This window comes from Pelmatolapia mariae, linkage group LG3_W, assembly GCF_036321145.2.
Source record: "Pelmatolapia mariae isolate MD_Pm_ZW linkage group LG3_W, Pm_UMD_F_2, whole genome shotgun sequence".
Classification (NCBI taxonomy): domain Eukaryota; kingdom Metazoa; phylum Chordata; class Actinopteri; order Cichliformes; family Cichlidae; genus Pelmatolapia; species Pelmatolapia mariae.
The window spans coordinates 51,489,459-51,505,703 of NC_086229.1; the positions used below are offsets into that span (position 1 = coordinate 51,489,459).

The 16,245-nt window shown below is 40.0% G+C and overlaps 1 protein-coding gene across 2 annotated transcripts in view; it reads left to right on the forward strand.

Moving 5' to 3' along the window:
• Positions 1-22: 22 nt before the first annotated feature.
• The window catches only part of LOC134624595 (SH3 domain-containing protein 19-like), a 32,541-nt gene continuing 16,318 nt past the window's right edge, over positions 23-16,245 (forward strand). For both annotated transcript variants that reach the window (XM_063469589.1, XM_063469590.1), the window contains exons 1-6: positions 23-473; positions 9,698-9,734; positions 14,068-14,108; positions 14,523-14,622; positions 15,656-15,791; positions 15,912-16,077. In XM_063469589.1, the coding sequence (XP_063325659.1) occupies positions 383-473; positions 9,698-9,734; positions 14,068-14,108; positions 14,523-14,622; positions 15,656-15,791; positions 15,912-16,077 (571 nt within the window). In that variant the 5' untranslated portion in view covers positions 23-382. The remainder of the gene's footprint in view (positions 474-9,697; positions 9,735-14,067; positions 14,109-14,522; positions 14,623-15,655; positions 15,792-15,911; positions 16,078-16,245) is intronic.

A 16,245-nucleotide genomic window follows, 5' to 3' on the forward strand; every position in this document is an offset into this window, starting at 1 on the left:
GCCGGAGAGCGGAGAGCTCGCGACCAGGGAAAACAGGGAAGCTTGGAGAAAGTGTCATCTGAAACTCGCCGCAAAGATAGTTGTTGTCTGTATAAGAAGACTTTACAGACTGCTTTCTCTCGCCTCGAAATCTTCCGAACACGCGGTGGAAGTGTTCAGCTAACCCTGGAAGTCATGTTGGGGCTTTAAAGTTGACGGTGTTTGAGTTTTCACGGTGCATGTTAGCGACGAAGCCAAAACAAGAGGAAGAATAAATAATGTGCCTGTCGCCGCCGCTGCTTCTGTTCTGACACAGCTCCAGTTTCCCACAGACACTCAGGAGAAGCAATTTGAAGGAGGAAGACAGAAAGTGAGAAAATAAGGCAGTAAAAAAGAAGGAGAAATGGCCGAGGCACGCTCAGAAGAAGAGGAGGAAAGCGTGATGAGGGACACTCGGGAGCAAGTGGTCCGACGACAGCCCAACACCTCCAGAGGTAAAGAAAGAGCCACAAACATCATCTTTATGCGTTTGCTTTAAACTGTTTCCACCTGATAGACATCCAGTTCATTAATACATAAGGAAGAAATAAGCTGTCACGAGTCTGGAAGGAAACACAACCCCCGAGGTTTGATATTATATGACCACATTTCCACCGATAAAGCTCAAAGCAAACAAACTGTCAGGTTTATTCTCTGTTATTCTTTATTTTCACATTGTGGTAATGTTTCTGTTTCACTTTTGCTCTATTTAAAGGTATCTTAACATACTATTTAGCAGCTCAGGGATCCCAGATCCACCCTCCCTTCCTCGTCTGTGAATGTTTAGCATCCCCGCAAAATCTATCACAGCACTGATAAAACTGCACCTTGACATGCATATAATGTGCAGTGTAGGCGCAAAATGCCGCTCACCTAGTGGTTTAAGAGGCAAAATATGAAGCCCGGATCCAGTGTGGACAGTGTTTATGATACTTGGTGTGCATTTCAGGTCTAAAACCTTTAAATAAGAGAAGTCTTATGAAGCGTGTTAATGTTTAGAGCTGATTATCTGATTGAAAATTAGTTGGCAACGTTTTTGATAGTTATTTTTAAAGCATAAACGCTAAAATGTGTGTCTATTTGCTGGCTTTCTTTTATGTTTCTAATCTCAGACCAAGCAGGCAGTTTAGATTTGGCAGCTTTTGAGTGCTTTGTCACTTTTTCCTCAGACCACCTTTTGTTTAGCGAATTGAGGGAAATCACAAACACATTTCTGATAAGGTTTGTAATATTTAGAAAGCCGTGATGTAGATGTGTGTGTGTGTGTGTCGCCTGGTTGAACTCAGGGTTGTAAATTCTTATATCATGATGTGAACTTGCCGACACTGGGGTCAAAGTTTGTGTATGCCTGTGCCAGGGCTTATAACCATTAGTTTAATGACCAAGTCTTCCTCTTTGTCTCTCTCTCGGGCAAGTTAAATTATAACTTGTCCTGACTCTTCAAGGCTTTTCTCAGTTAGTGCGTGAGTAAAGTGAGTCTGTAATTCTTCAGAAACTCTTCAGATGATGCATTCGCTTCTGCCCTGTGGTTAGGGCGGGGTACATTTTTGGAAAAATTACCACCGCTTCTTGACATGATTAACTGACACAATGCCACCTGTGTGTCTTTTTCTGGTTGTTATGTAAAGTTTCTAAGTCATCCCGGGAGTAATGTCAGGCTTAAAGATTAGACGGCGTGAGATTAGATTTAATCCTGGGTGATATTTTTGTGGTGGCTAGAGAGGAATACTGGTGCTGTTATGATTTCATTTGCTAAACACAGAGCTGTAAGTGGTAATTATATTTATTACATAGTTGTTTTGACTTTAAAATACCAAATACTCACTAACATGACAAATGATGGTTATTTATAGTACATAGGTAGAAAATTGTATGTTTTCTAACTGTCCTGTGGCAAGGAAGTGGCTGTTTATGTATGTGTACAGCCAGAAGGCCTAGATTTTTTTTTTTAAAAAGAGAAATATATATATAGCATACCTTTTTTTTAAGACAAGAAACAAAAACAACTTTTATATACTGTACTTTGAGGAAGGGTTGGCACAATGTGACTGTAATCTGTGACCAAAACAAAGCAAGGCTGTTCATTTAAATGTGAGATCATCGCATCTTTTGCCCTAATTTAGCAAACATTCCTCATCAGCAGCCTTATGCTGCATCATACGTAAGAGATGGTGGAAAAGGTAGATGGGGTGACCATAACATCGGTGGTCTTGGACTTTGGATTTCGAAAAAGACAAGCTGCGAATGGTCAATACACGGGCACATGTGCACTACATTGACCAAAGAACTGGGCCACATGGACATTACCCCACATAGCAGACAGATCTGGCCTGGATCTGGTGTCAAGCCGGCACTGCCGGCTGACTTCTGGCATGGTAAGTGATACGTCATCCAGATATGGGCCAGGCCTAGCATAGATGGCACTGTTTATGTGATGGCATGCCACATCTGGCCTGATTATGGTTTAGTTTATGTGGCCCAGGCTCATAGAAAACAGGTCTTCCCCGGATCTGGTATCAAGCTGGCACTTCTGACTGACTGGTGTCATGGCAGGGTGTATGTCATGGCAGGGTGTATGTCAACCAGATGTTGGCCAGATCTGGCAATGATGGCACTGTTTATGTTCCTATTTTCCTATTTTAGTTAGAAGACCCAAATGCCATGTTGCAATACTATACTGCCATGTTAGCCAAAGTTTCAAATGCAGGTTTGACAGGTTTGTGAGTGTACTCTTTATCCAAAACCTAGTGAGGGTTTACTCATGTTTACCACTGGGTTGCTGTAGCTCAGGCGGTAGAACAGATCAGCTACTGATTGGAAAGTTAGTGGTTCGATCCCTGCCTCCTCCAGTCTGCATGTCAAGAGTGCGAATGGGTAGCACTCATGTAGGAAGCACTCAGTTTAGAGAAAGTGTGTGATTGGGTGAATGTGGCATGTTGTAAAGAGCACTTCGAGTAAACCGGGAGAGTTGAAAAGCGCTATATAAGAATCAGTCTATTCACTGTCTGAACAGAGTTTCGTTACTTTTGCACTATTATGTTCCAGCACATGTTGTTAGTGCTGGGCGATATGACGATATATATCGTGTGGACGATAGAAAAGTGTCTATCGTGCCATTTGTCTTCTATCGTCTCTATCGTTTCTAACCCTAATTTTATAAATTATTACATAAAATATATCATTAACCCTTTACAACCAGTCGGAGCAGCCACACTCCGTTTTCCCTAACTATTTTTAAATCCCTGTAGAACTGGAACCACGTAAGCTAGCGCAATAATGTTTTTTGCATATGAAACCGTAGGAGTTGTACTTACATCTTATTCCATTAGCTTGCCCTAGGTCACGGTTTCCTTCCACATATAACTTTGCAAAAATTGCATAAAAAGCACTTCCAGCAACAAAAACATAATATTCCAGACTTCCAGCAACAAAAACATAATATTCCAGACTTCCAGCAACAAAAACATAATATTCCAGACTTGCAGGAACAAAAACATAATATTCCATTAACACGCTTTGCCGATCCGATCAGCTGTTCATAACACTTCCTACAGTTGGAATATAAGTCAGCGCGAACTATCGCATGTCCGCCATTACCCGTCCGAAACCGGAAGTGATGTCATTTTCGCGGAAATGTAGTTTTTTAGCTTCAAAGCCTATGTTGGTGTTTTTAAAAGTCATGTTTGACTTTATGCTTTTCTGTATCGTTTCTGGGATGCTTAGAAGTCAAATTACACTGTTGGAAATAGTTTATTTTGATGCACATGCTGTTTTTTTGCAAATTTGCATTTATTCATTTTCCCTGTAGTATATAAAAATTTGTGTATCTCAAAAATACAACTATGAAGACACTCAAAATAAATTTCTCGTGGTTGGAAACTATTTTGTGCAACTTTTTGTATTTACAGTTTTGAGGGATAAGCCTCTTAAAACTAGAAATATATGTAAAAAAAAAAAAGATTTTCAATTTTTTTGTAGTTTATTGCACTTTTTTGCAATTTATGTAGTTACTATGGACTTAATGCATACATATTATTAAAATTTGGGCTATAACGGTTGTATTGATGTATAGCAACTTGAAATGCTCCCACAAATGGCACTACAGCATGTAAAATGTAAAGATAAGCTCTGGCGGACTTGGTTCTATGGTAGGTCTTAAAGGGTTAAATAGCCTGTGGCAAATATATTAGTGTTGCCTTCTCACTATACATACTCTTAACTTTATGCAAGAGAAAATAAAGTATAAAAAAATGATATTTTTCGCAAAGAAACGTCGTCTTGTGGTTTTGCGACATGGTGCTGCTTTACGTGCACCCGGATTTGCGACATACTTTACAGTAACTCAAAACAAAGACTGCACCCTCTCCACTCGCTGTTTACAGACTGCATACTTTCCAGATGACCACAGGTCAGGTGGTATATCGTGATATATATCGTTATCGTGATATAAAATAATTCATATCGTGATAAATATTTTTTCCATATCGCCCAGCACTACATGTTGTTATTACATGTCTCCAAAAGTTGAATCTGTTCATCTGGACAGATGGCTTGATTAAGGTACACATTAGGCTGACATCTGGGGCCACAGCTGAAACTGTTCTGGGCCAGCACAGGACCAGCAGCGTGTCTGCAACTGGCCTTGTGCTGGCCCATGTGTGGGCCACCTCTGGGAAACCTGATCTGGGCCACCAAAGGGCCGTCATTCTTAGCGGTATGTGGGCCATGTGTAAGCACATTGTGTGGGCCAGATCCGGGCCATACCAATTTTGCTATGTGGGACACCTACAGGAGCTGCTTGAACATTGAAACCCCATAGCATGAAGCTCCTAGTGCACCGTGTGTGTGCTCATGTTGATGTCAAAGGAAGACTGGAGTACTGCATTTACTGAGTCAGCAGTGTGCTGATGACCTTTACACAGTCGGTGACCCGCCCTGTAACTTTATCTGATCTGCCACTTCATGGTCGAGTTGCTGTGGTTCCTAAACACTTCCAGTTTGCAATAACACGACTTACAGTTGATGATGGAAGATCTAGAAAGCAACTGGCTTATTGCGACAGCGGCGTCAATGACAGCACCAGTCACAAATTCATTGAACTCTTTACAGCGACCCATCCTTTTCATGTTTGTAAAGACACACTGCGTGATTTATTTATTTATTTAATTTTTGTTTTTCTGTGGCAGTCTGACTGAAAACTCTTGAATTCAAAAAGTGTGGCAGAATAATTTTGTCCATATTCAGCGCAAAAGTCTTGAACCATCCTCATTTCTTTATATTTTGCTGGAAAAATGGGAAATAGATTCAGAGGTTTATTGAAATGTAGAAACAAATATGAAAATACAGCATACAACGCAAAAACAGAGTTTGTACAATTCTTGAAAGCCAGTATTTGAGGTGACCACCTTTATTCTTCAACACAGTCTCTTATGCAAGCTTTATTGTCATTTCTTTTTTTTAATTTTTTTTTAATTTTATTTTTTTTATTGTCATTTCTTTAAGTAGTCTTCAGGAATAGTTCTCCAGGCTTCATGAAGGGCAGAGCTCTTCTTTGTTGACTGCCTTTTGTTCCATTCTCTGACAACGTGATGGGAAATGGACTGATTGTTATATAGAGCTTTTCTACTCTCCCAGAGTACTCAAAGCGCTATATACAACATGCCACATTCAAAGATCAAATAAATTCACCCAGTCACATTTTTCTAAGCCTTTAGTGGTTTCCACCTAACATTCATGCACAACTTGGGGTTAGTATCTTGCCGAACGATTCTTGGCATGCAGCCTGGAGGAGCCAGGATTGTCACTCCACGAGACCTGTTGCCACTGATTTTCAGCCCATTTCTTGTGTAGGTTTGTGTACCTCAACCCTGTCTTCCTGTTTCCCTTCCTTAAAAATGGCTTCTTGACAGCCATTCTTCCACTAAGGATATTTAAATAAAATAGTAGATGGATCAATTGAAAGTCCAGAGGCATCTATGTGTCAGGTCTTTGCTGGATATTTTTTCCTGTTTCTTAGGGAGATGAGTGTCAGATACTGTTCATCTGCTCTGGAGTAATTTTTTGTTTGTTTCTTTTTTTTTAGACCTGCTACTACCTCTTCAATTTCTGTTCATGGCGTTTAGAGAAGAGGAAACAGAGAAAATGGGAAGTTAGGATTACTTTTATTTCTTTGAACAAATTCTGAATTTGAATATACAAATATCTGAAGGCAAGGGATGGGATTTTTGTGCAGGAAGCTTCTGGTTTGTGTTTGTAGTTTTATCAGCCAAACATGTTTGAGCAGGCTGTGTCTGCATTGCAGGTGGTTTGTGTGTAGGGGGGAAAAAAAAAGGTAAAAGGGATATGTCTTTCCCGCAGGTTTATATTCCACTTTTTGCAAATCAGTGAGTTTTACATACTGAGTTTAAACTACGCATTGACCATCTTGGACTGCAGCTGGCAATGAAAGTTTTGCTGTGCATAGTGGTGTATGAACCGGTTCTTTGCCGTTAAGTTAGACTGGCCTCCTCTTGCCAGCTGGAGTCTAAAATGGAGGTGGAGTCTAACTGTGAGATAAGATCCTGTCAGAGGAAGGAGGTGAATGATATCGAGCAGCACCACAAGTGCAGCCCGGCCATGGAGCCAACGGGCAGCGTGACATGGACAGGCTAGGACTAGCTTTCAAATTAATAAAGGAAGTTCATATCCAAAGGTGAATTTTTACTCCGTACTGAACTACAACAGAACACATCCACAATTTCCAGACAACTCATCAGCTATATAAGCTAATATAGGCTTAAACCACAAAATACATATATCAGGGAGCGTGTGAGAGAGTCTGAGTTGGTTATTGTTGTTGTTGTGCAATGAAACCCAACCATTTGATGAGCTGAGCTCACTTGGTTTTCATTAAATGTGTTTCAGATACTTTTTTTTCTAATTTGAGAAATTGAATAACAGAATATTTTGCAACATGAAGACATTGTTTATTAAAAATTGTAAACCATATGGAGACATTAAGTTAGAGTCAGAACAACAAATACAGTGTGTGTGTCTGTTTGTGCAGCATTCCTGGACTGTGGTTTATTGTCTCTCTGTGGGTTTAACAACAGTCTGTTAATAATTTTTCTGGCATCTGAGGTTAGGGATCGTGTTCAGCCTTTTCTTAGCTGTGGGACATGCAGCTTAATGAAGAACCTTATTTTACCAGCACTGATTAGTGTTTTTATACATTAAATGAGAAGCTAAAGTGAACAGCGAAGATTTTAAAAAATAATAAGTTTGAAAGTAGTTGACCTTTTGCAAAAAAGGGAAAAAAAATCTGAACTGCATATTTTTAAAGGCTTTATTGAGCAGTCACATGTTTTTCCACACAGGCTCATCTGTGAGAGTGACAGGTGATAAATGCCTCATGTGAGTGTCCCAGTTTTCAAGGATAAACATTCCCTCTTGGAGACTTTAAACTGGCATTGTAACTGAATTTTCAGCCACTTGGCAGCCATCTTGGCAATACCTTTTGGCAGTTATTTGGGCAGAAGCCTCCCTGTTCTAAATGAAAGGGAAGAAGGCTGCAGCTTTAATTCCACTTGTCACCTGGAAAAAGAAAGTGCTTAAATAAAATCAAAGATCAAATTAGATTTTAAAAAATGCTTTAAACTTCCGTGGTGTAAATGAGCTTAATACATTTAGTGTTTCATGTCCACTTTAATGGAGTGTTGATTTCTTTCCTCCTACTATCTAAGGAAGCTTCCTTGGGGGAAAAAACCCTCTAAATCCCTTTTTCCTCACTAACCTCTGACCTCCTCATGGCACACAAGAAAGCCAGTGGATGACGAGCGCTGATTGAAATCTGCTGCGGTGTGCATCTTACGTGTTTGAACGCAGCTCCAGCAAAAAGCTAAGCCAGCCTGCTGCGCAGGACAAACATCTGGAAGTATTAAAACTCCAATGACTCCACCAGAATCCGTCTGCAGCCAATCGCAGCCTCACTTCCTGGATGTCCTCTGCCAATCAGGAACCTAGCCAGAGCTGACGGGCTGTCCAGTTGGAGTTTTTCAGGGACAGAGAAAGTAGAGGAAAAGAAGAAAAAGCACTGAAGGGAGAAGAGAGACATTTTTTTGAGTTTTTGAAAAGAAGAACTATCTGCAGCAAGTTCTGCACACACGTCAGCATCTAGTTTTTCTGGACTTAACCAGATCAGTGTGGCCTGCTTATCAGTTTGGGTTGGGAAGGAAGAAGAAAAAGGAGGTAGGAAATGGAAAAATACACATTTACAGAGGTGCAGCTCTGCTTTTTCTTGGCTTTTCTCCTCCTCCTTTCTCTTTTTTCTTGCTTTCTTCATCTTGTTGAAGGCGTTATAGGAGGTGGTTCACATTTTTAAAAATTCAAATGCTCCCTTAACTTTTTCTGTGGTGATCACATGACTTATCAGGATGATTGTGACATCCTCTTCCTTTTATTGTCTTCACTTAGTTTCTGTAGGTGGCACTATTTTTCGTCTGCACTAAACCAGGATTAATCATTCTTTATTTTTGTATTTTCCAGCCAAGATAAAAACAGTTTTGTCGCCGTCTTTTCAGCCTAAAACTTTGGAATGCAAAACGACGTTATTGAGGTCGAAGATTAAATTTTGTTTCTCATTTCAATGTAGGACACATTAAATTATAATCAGAGGAACTTATAATGACTTTTGGTCAATGTAAACACTTTGTTTTTACATTCAACAAGCTGCCCGAAACATTCCTCAGAGATTTTGGTACATATTGACATGTTGGCATCACATAGTTGCTGCAGATTTATCAGCTGCACGTCCATGATGTGAATCTCCTGCTACTACCACATCTCATAGGTCCTCTATTGAATAGGGGATCTGGTGACTGTGGAGCTCATTTTAGTACAGTGAACATATTGTCACATTCAATTTGGCAGTTTGAGATAATTTATGGTTTGTGACATGGTGCGTTCATCATGTCATCAAAAGATGAGTTCACTGCGGCCGTAAAGGGATGGACATAATCGGCAACAATACTCAAATAGGCTGTGGTGTTTAAATGATGATCAGTTGGTAGTAAGAGGCCCAAAGAGGCCCATTCTCTGTAATCCCTGGTGTAAAAGTTGTGTGGGAAAATCTCAGCAGTTCAGCAGTTTCTGAAATATTCAGACGAGCACATCAGGCACCAACAACCACACCACGTTCAGGATCACTTAATTTGCCTTCAATTCCTATTCTGATGTTCAGGTTGAACTTCAGCAGGTTATGTTCACCACGTCTTCATGTGTAAATGCACTGAGGTGCTGCCATGTGCTTATCTAATTAGATATTTATATTAATGAACATTTAAACAGATGTAGCCAATAAATTGAATGGTCGGTGTAAATGAGGTCATATGATCCACAAGAAAACCAGAATAAATGCATAGACGTATGAAGTATGTGCATACATGGTACCATGTAAACTCTATATGCCCACACATTCAGCCTCAATGTTTAAATAACAATTTAACCAAAGCTGTGCTAGTTGTGCAGTTTTTTTAAACATTTCTACCTTTGTGACACATAAAAAAACATTTTTAATAAGTTATTTTTACTAAGCAATAACTGAGCTGGTCTAAAGCCTTTTCAGCCCTTTGCCCACATGAACTGCTGAGTTCTGTAGACTAAACAGTGCCTGTTGGTTTACAATCACTCTCTCTCTCCCCAGGTCGTCCTGACAGACATAAGCCAGAGCATCGTCACAGGTAGGAGGTTTCAAATTTCACTGTCTCTGCTGGCAGTATATGCAAAAATGACTAAGTGCTTTGAAGAAGGGTGCGTCTAATCTCTCCCACATTTAACAGACAGTTTGCCCTGGAGAGGTGTGTTTGAAGTTGAATCCAGGTAAAAGGTCTGATTGCTTTGATCTGACCCTCTAAAAGATTTACCTTACAGTACGAATCAGCACGTCTTTGGGTTAAAGGCGCAGCTTTGGAGGATTTTCTTCAGTATCCCTGCAGACTTCCAGGGATTGCTTTTCTCCCCTCTCGTCTGTGGTCCTGACACACTCCTGAAAGTATTTTGGCTGTTGGCCGGTGGGCATGGCAACTAGCTGGGGAAGTCACCGGGTTTAAAAAGTGTGTGTGTGTGTGTGTGTGTGTGTGGGGGGGGGGGGAAAGACAAAGTGTTGCTTTTGTCGAGCTTATATCACTTAAAAGACGTCGAACAAAGAATCCAAAGTGATTGTGAGAGGATCCAAATGCACAAATATATGGCAGGTTAAGTTTATTACTGAGTACAGAAGCGAGTGGAAAGTCAAAGAATCTCCATTAAGTAAATTTTGAGACGTTATTTTGTGTATTGACCAACTGATATTTGGCCAAGTGTCTTCACCTGAAGCAGAACAAGTTTTTAAAACTGATTCTGTCTTTCAAACTTTCATTGAATAAAAACTTAAAACCAAAGAAGTGCCAAAAGCAGTAGTTTCTCTAACTGTCACATTAGACACGGGATATGGGATGCTCATACAGTAGTGACTTGTTATTATCACTACATGTAGCCTCGAGCTTTATTGTCCTACTGGACACTAAGAGGGCCATAATTTACAAAATAAACATTATATTAATATCAGTGCAAGTTGGAACTAGTGATTGAGGCCATAAAATCACCAGGAAAGACCATCTGTCGTGCCAAGGACTTTGCTTATATTATTACAGAGGTGCAGGTTGGTTTCATAACGTCAGAAGATCACCTCTGGCGACCTCACACTTCAAGGCGCTCAAGACGACCAGTCCACTTCTGGATCTTCTCTTAAAACATTTGCAATGTTGGTGAGGGTAGTCCCTGCCTCTTCACCTTACCATAGCTAGCCTTGAAAAACCCAGAACCTGTTCTAATGGTCGTGAAACTAAGTCTTTACTAATATAAACTGAGGTGTCAAAACTCGTCATTGAGGCTACAGGGAGGTCGTCAAATGTCGTCTTTATGGGTTAAAGTAAAACTTCATAATCGTCACCTTTCCTTTGGACGACCATCTACGAATTAGCTGTTGTCCAAAGGTACAACATTTTCTTTATTGCACAGTTTGTCTCTGTGCCAGCAGGCTTTTAAATCCACATAGGAATCTGGGCCCTTAGGAGCCATTAAAACACTTGCTGTTTTGATAACAAGTGGTTCACTTGTCTTACTGCATTTATATGTTTTTTGAACTGCTGAGCAATCAGTTGCACACGCCCCACAATGATGTAATGGGAAAAGAAGAAAACCAGTGAAAACTTTTTTGAAACATAGAAAAGTTACATTAGCACAGAGGTTCATTGTTCCCGCCGACTCTGACCTAAAAACTACAAATCATAGCCTTAAAAATGAGCTCCTCCCAGTCAAACTGACACCTCTGGCGGTGTAAACAAAGTTTGCTGAGCAGAGGCGTATTTCACTGACATTTAATAAGTGCATCGTGTTTTCTTCAACCTTTCTCTGCAGTAAACAGGGAGAAGTGGAAAGAGGAGGCTAGAAGGAACATTTTTTTTCCACCAGAGTTTAAAGTAAAGCAGTGTGTTTGGGCAGTGTCAGGGGTGAGTCATGTGTGTCTGTTCATAGTTAGCAGCTCCGTGGCAGAAAGAGAGAGGGTGAGCAGCAGAGAGAGTCAAAAGACAGGCTGATCTACAACAAAAAGAGGGAAAGAACCGTCCTCGCGTCCTGTTATCGTCTTGGTGAGTCTGGCTAGATAACCTTCCTATATTAGGAACTACTTTTCCATTTAAAAAGGAAGAGCTTTGGCTCAGCTTCTCTGAAACGTCTTTGAGACCACTGTGATAGATGTGATTGCTGACAGTTGGACAAACGTTCTATCTACTTGATAAACGCACTCCCAGTTTGGGAATACCAAGGAATTCTCCCAATTTTATTTTTTTTGTACTGGAATTTTAGCCAAACGTGCTTTCAGCAGTGTCTTTGCTCTACAGCTCATCTGACCAATGTGACCTCAAAGTGGACGAGTCCAGTAAGTGTGTTGTATTGAAATGTATGGATCGCAGTGGAAATTTTCAAACATTCTCCCTACTGTGTAATAATGCCAGTATCCACACAGCAGGAATAACTGTATTTTTTTTTTTTTTACTCTTTTTGGAGTTATTAGTGATTTTGCTGCAAATTCTTGGCTAAACAGTGGTGCAGACTGGGTCCTTGGGTGGCTCTAGAAGATTGTAAAGGTGAAAAAACACATTTAACTGACAAATAAGATTCATTTAAGGGAGCTGCCATGAAAGTGACCGATTCTGCACCCTTTAGCTGAGGAATGAGTCACGTGAGTTTTGCTTTGAATCATAAAATTATGCAGTGTTATGTAAGAGTAAGCGTACAGATCAGAGTTCCCAACTCTAAGTATATGATGAGTATATGATATATGTCTCTTTAAAGTATAGCCAGCTAAGTCTCAGGAATCAGGTGACTGAAAACTAAACTCACACTAAAAACAGATCAGTTTTGTTTTTTATTCTTTAATATATGTGGTTAGTGATCTTGTGAATTCAGCCCTAATGGTCAACATTAGGGCGACCCCACCGGTCGCAGCAGATGGCCCCGCCCCTCCCTGAGCCTGGTTCTGCTGGAGGTTTCTTCCTGTTAAAAGGGAGTTTCTCCTTCCCACTGTCGCCAAAGTGCTCGCTCCTTCTGGTTTTTGCCCTTTACTGGCCAAGTCAACGGAAATCCTGAATTTGTAGTTATCTTCAGTTTAAGCATAGGAAAAAGTGCTTGTATGAATGGGTGATAATGGGTGAATGGGGCTTGCACTTTGAATGCTCTTGGATAGTAGAAGTAGTAGAAGTGCTTTATGTAAGAATCATTAGATTTATTTACATGACGCTGTTTTCAGAAGTGTTACCATATTTGAATGAGGCACTGAAGCAAATAAAATAAGCCATGGAGGAAGTATCATAGAATTTTGTCCTTTTGTTTCATCGTCCAGTGTTTGAGAAAACAGATGCAGCATTTACACTTGAGACACGCATAAACATCCACATGCAGTAACACAGGCCCTTTAATCACAGCACAGACAGTGTTGTTGTAACAGAGCTGAGTGATGTAAGCAACAAAGAGGTGCTTTTTAACTACAAGAACTTTTTTTAGTTTTGGTATCTATTGGAGGTCATACTTCTCTTTTCGGTCTCCATCTAGAGGGACTGGAGACCATCGTTCTTCTTAAAACTCACTTTTTGTAGTCTTTTATTCATCCTACCATAAATTAAGCACTTTCCTTAGGTAAAATGAATGTCATGTGACATAAATATTTTGTGATTGTTCAAATGAATTAATGCTGCACCAGTAAAACATTAATGTAAACAAACAATACCTTTAAATGTTAGTCTTGGAAATGAAACAAAAGTAGGACGAACCAACTATAAGTGAAGTCCAGGTTTTACCACGTATTTATTTGATGGAGGAAGTACATCATAAAAGTCACAAGAGTATGAAAGTCAAGCATCCTACACAAAGTGTGTAGAAAAAGTGACGTCAGAGGTCATAGTAGTAGGGTTTAACAAGTCTGGGGGGAAAAAGAAAATGACATTGGAATGAAAATTTGAGATATTACCTGAACCGTGGTTTGTTTTGTTTTGTTTTAAATTATTATTAAACTATTACGTCTCTCTGTGTCCCTGTGTCCCAGAACTGTTGGGACTGAAAATGTCTACAGATGTGTTTGATTTAGATGTAAAAAACAAACTTGTAGTCATAAATCCTGCATTTCCAGAAGACCAAATCTGTGACTCTTCTTGACTTGTTAATGAAGTCAAATGAGGAAATGTTTTTACATGGTGGGGGGCAAAGGTTTGAGACCTCTTTCCTGCACAAACAGCAGATGAATTGTTTGTAATTAGAGAACTGTACCCATCATTTAGATCTGTCTTTTGCCTGTATTGTGGCGATTCCCAGGGGCAAGGCAGCGAATGCTTAGCTCATGTGTGGAGTTCAAGTAGCGTGGACTGACTGGGACGACCGAGCTATGTTTGTCACTGGAAAACAGAGGGAGAGAGAGAGGAGGTGAGGTAGCAGAGGTGAAATAAAATGTCTCATTGTTTCCTTTTTGTCCTCTCTGTGCAGCCAGGGTCCTTTGTCATCTATCAGAGCCGTCATCAAGAGAAGTGAGTATTCACTCTCACAAATGAACATAGAACCAAGAAAGACTGAAACAAAATGTGCACAGTGTTTGGAGTAGAGTTGATAGTTCCTGTACCTTGGATTTACGGTTCCTAAAAGTGCCAACTTTCCATCCACTAATTTTTTTGAGGGCTTTAACTCTAAAAATAAATCATAGTTTTAAGGACAGGGTTGTTTTTCTTGTTTGTTATTGCACAAAAAAATAAAAATCAGTTGATTCTGACGGGGTCGGGTTGGAGTCATCCACTTTTTTTTTTTTCTTTTAGCAGTGATGGAAAACATCTTCTTGGTTCCTATTTTGATTGTGTCCACACTGTTATCTTCTCTGTAGTGGGAATTTTTCTGCTTTGTTTTGCTTGCCTTTCTTTTTTCTAAAGCGGCTTCTGTTTTCCTATCAGCCTCTTCCAGGTCGACCACTCTGTCTGAGGCTCCCAGAGACAGAGAGCGGGACCGGGAGAGAGACCGAGAGCGGGACAGAGACAGAGACAGAGACAGGAGGTACGAGTCTGCTGTGCCATCATCATCACTGGTTCATATTTAACATGCAGATGTTTCATGAAGTGAAACGGGGAAAATAAAAGTAGAATCCAGCTGTGAATTCTGTTGTTATGGTCACTACATTTAGTCAGGATAATATGTTAACACTTTAGTCAACAGACAAGCTTTAATCTTCACTTTTAGAGTAAATGAGCTTCATGTAAGGGGTGTGTATGTGAGGGGAAGCTCATCACTGAGCTCCTTCCTGCGTCACGTTTAAACACTTGGATGGTTCCTGGATCTGAGCCCGTGTAAACATTTGAAAATAGTTGTGTACTCTTTGAGCTGCGTGTGTTTGCCTGTTTCTTCTTTAACAAGGTACTTTAAAACCATTTACTATGAATTCTGAGATTCATCTGGGTTTTTAATTAATGAAACAAAATTATATTTGTGTCTCAAAAGGCTCATTTAAAAGCTAAAATTTGTATTTTTTTATTAGTTATGTTTTCATTTAAGTTTTAATTGACATCTTTGATGTGACTAAAAATTTCAACTGTTTTTTAATTAACCGATTAAACAGTTTGGGCTATAAAACGTAAAAGAAAATTAGAATAGTTTGTTATCGTTTTAGAAAAATATGGGCAAAAAAATCATTACAGTCCTGAAGCTAAAATCAGGAAAACATTTTTTGAAAAACAGTTTTTCTTTAACTTTTTTTTTTAATTTCTTTTTCAGTTAAGTTAAACGTCCATTTAGATTCAGTGAAACTGAAATTGAGAACTTTTTGAAAAGAATTTTATTTTATGATTTAAAGTTGCTTAATTTCCATGTGTCAGGAAAATGTATACATTTATATTTAATGAATTTATTGAATTATTGAGGATAAAATGTATTTTTCCATACCTGCTTCTAAAACACTTGTGTGATGTGTGTAATGTTTTTTTTTTCGTCTCTGAACTTTGTACCTGTGTAACTATCAGAGCCTCCTGTCTGCTGTTGTCCTGTTTAGATTTTGCTTTTTATAACCTTCCTTTAACATGTGGCGTGTTTCCAGGCGTCCGGAGATCACCATCCTGTCAGCCGAGCCGCTGACCTCTACTTCCTGGTTTCCTGGAGCTTCTGGAGGGTTCCCACCTCCCCCTCCACCTCCTGCACAGATCTGGGGACCCACGATCCCTCCGGCCATACAGGTAAAGTGTTTATTCAGGGGTGTTTTTGTATTAAATAATTGGCTTTATTAAGTTTCATAGTCCCACCTGTGGGTTCAGTGCATGTGTGTGTCTTATATTTGCTGGTTTTCTCTCACTCAGCCGCCTCCTACCTACGAGGAGGTGATCAGGGAGAAGACACAGGAGCAGGTTCTCTCCACTTCTTCCTCCTCCTCTGCCTCAGTATCCCCCTCACATCCTGTTTCCAGAGTAACCATCTCCACGCAGACCGATCCAGGATCTGATCCTGATCCTCCAGAACCACAAGGCAAGAGGAAACTTGAGGGGGTTTTTTTGGGGTTTTTTGGGGGGGTGGGGGGGAGGGGGTGTAAAGCTGGGTGATGTCAATAATATATCAATAACATATCAGTACAGTCTTGAGTTAAACAGTGCCGCTGTTCCAGATCTGCATTCGTGTTGCCCTGCCCCCACCTTC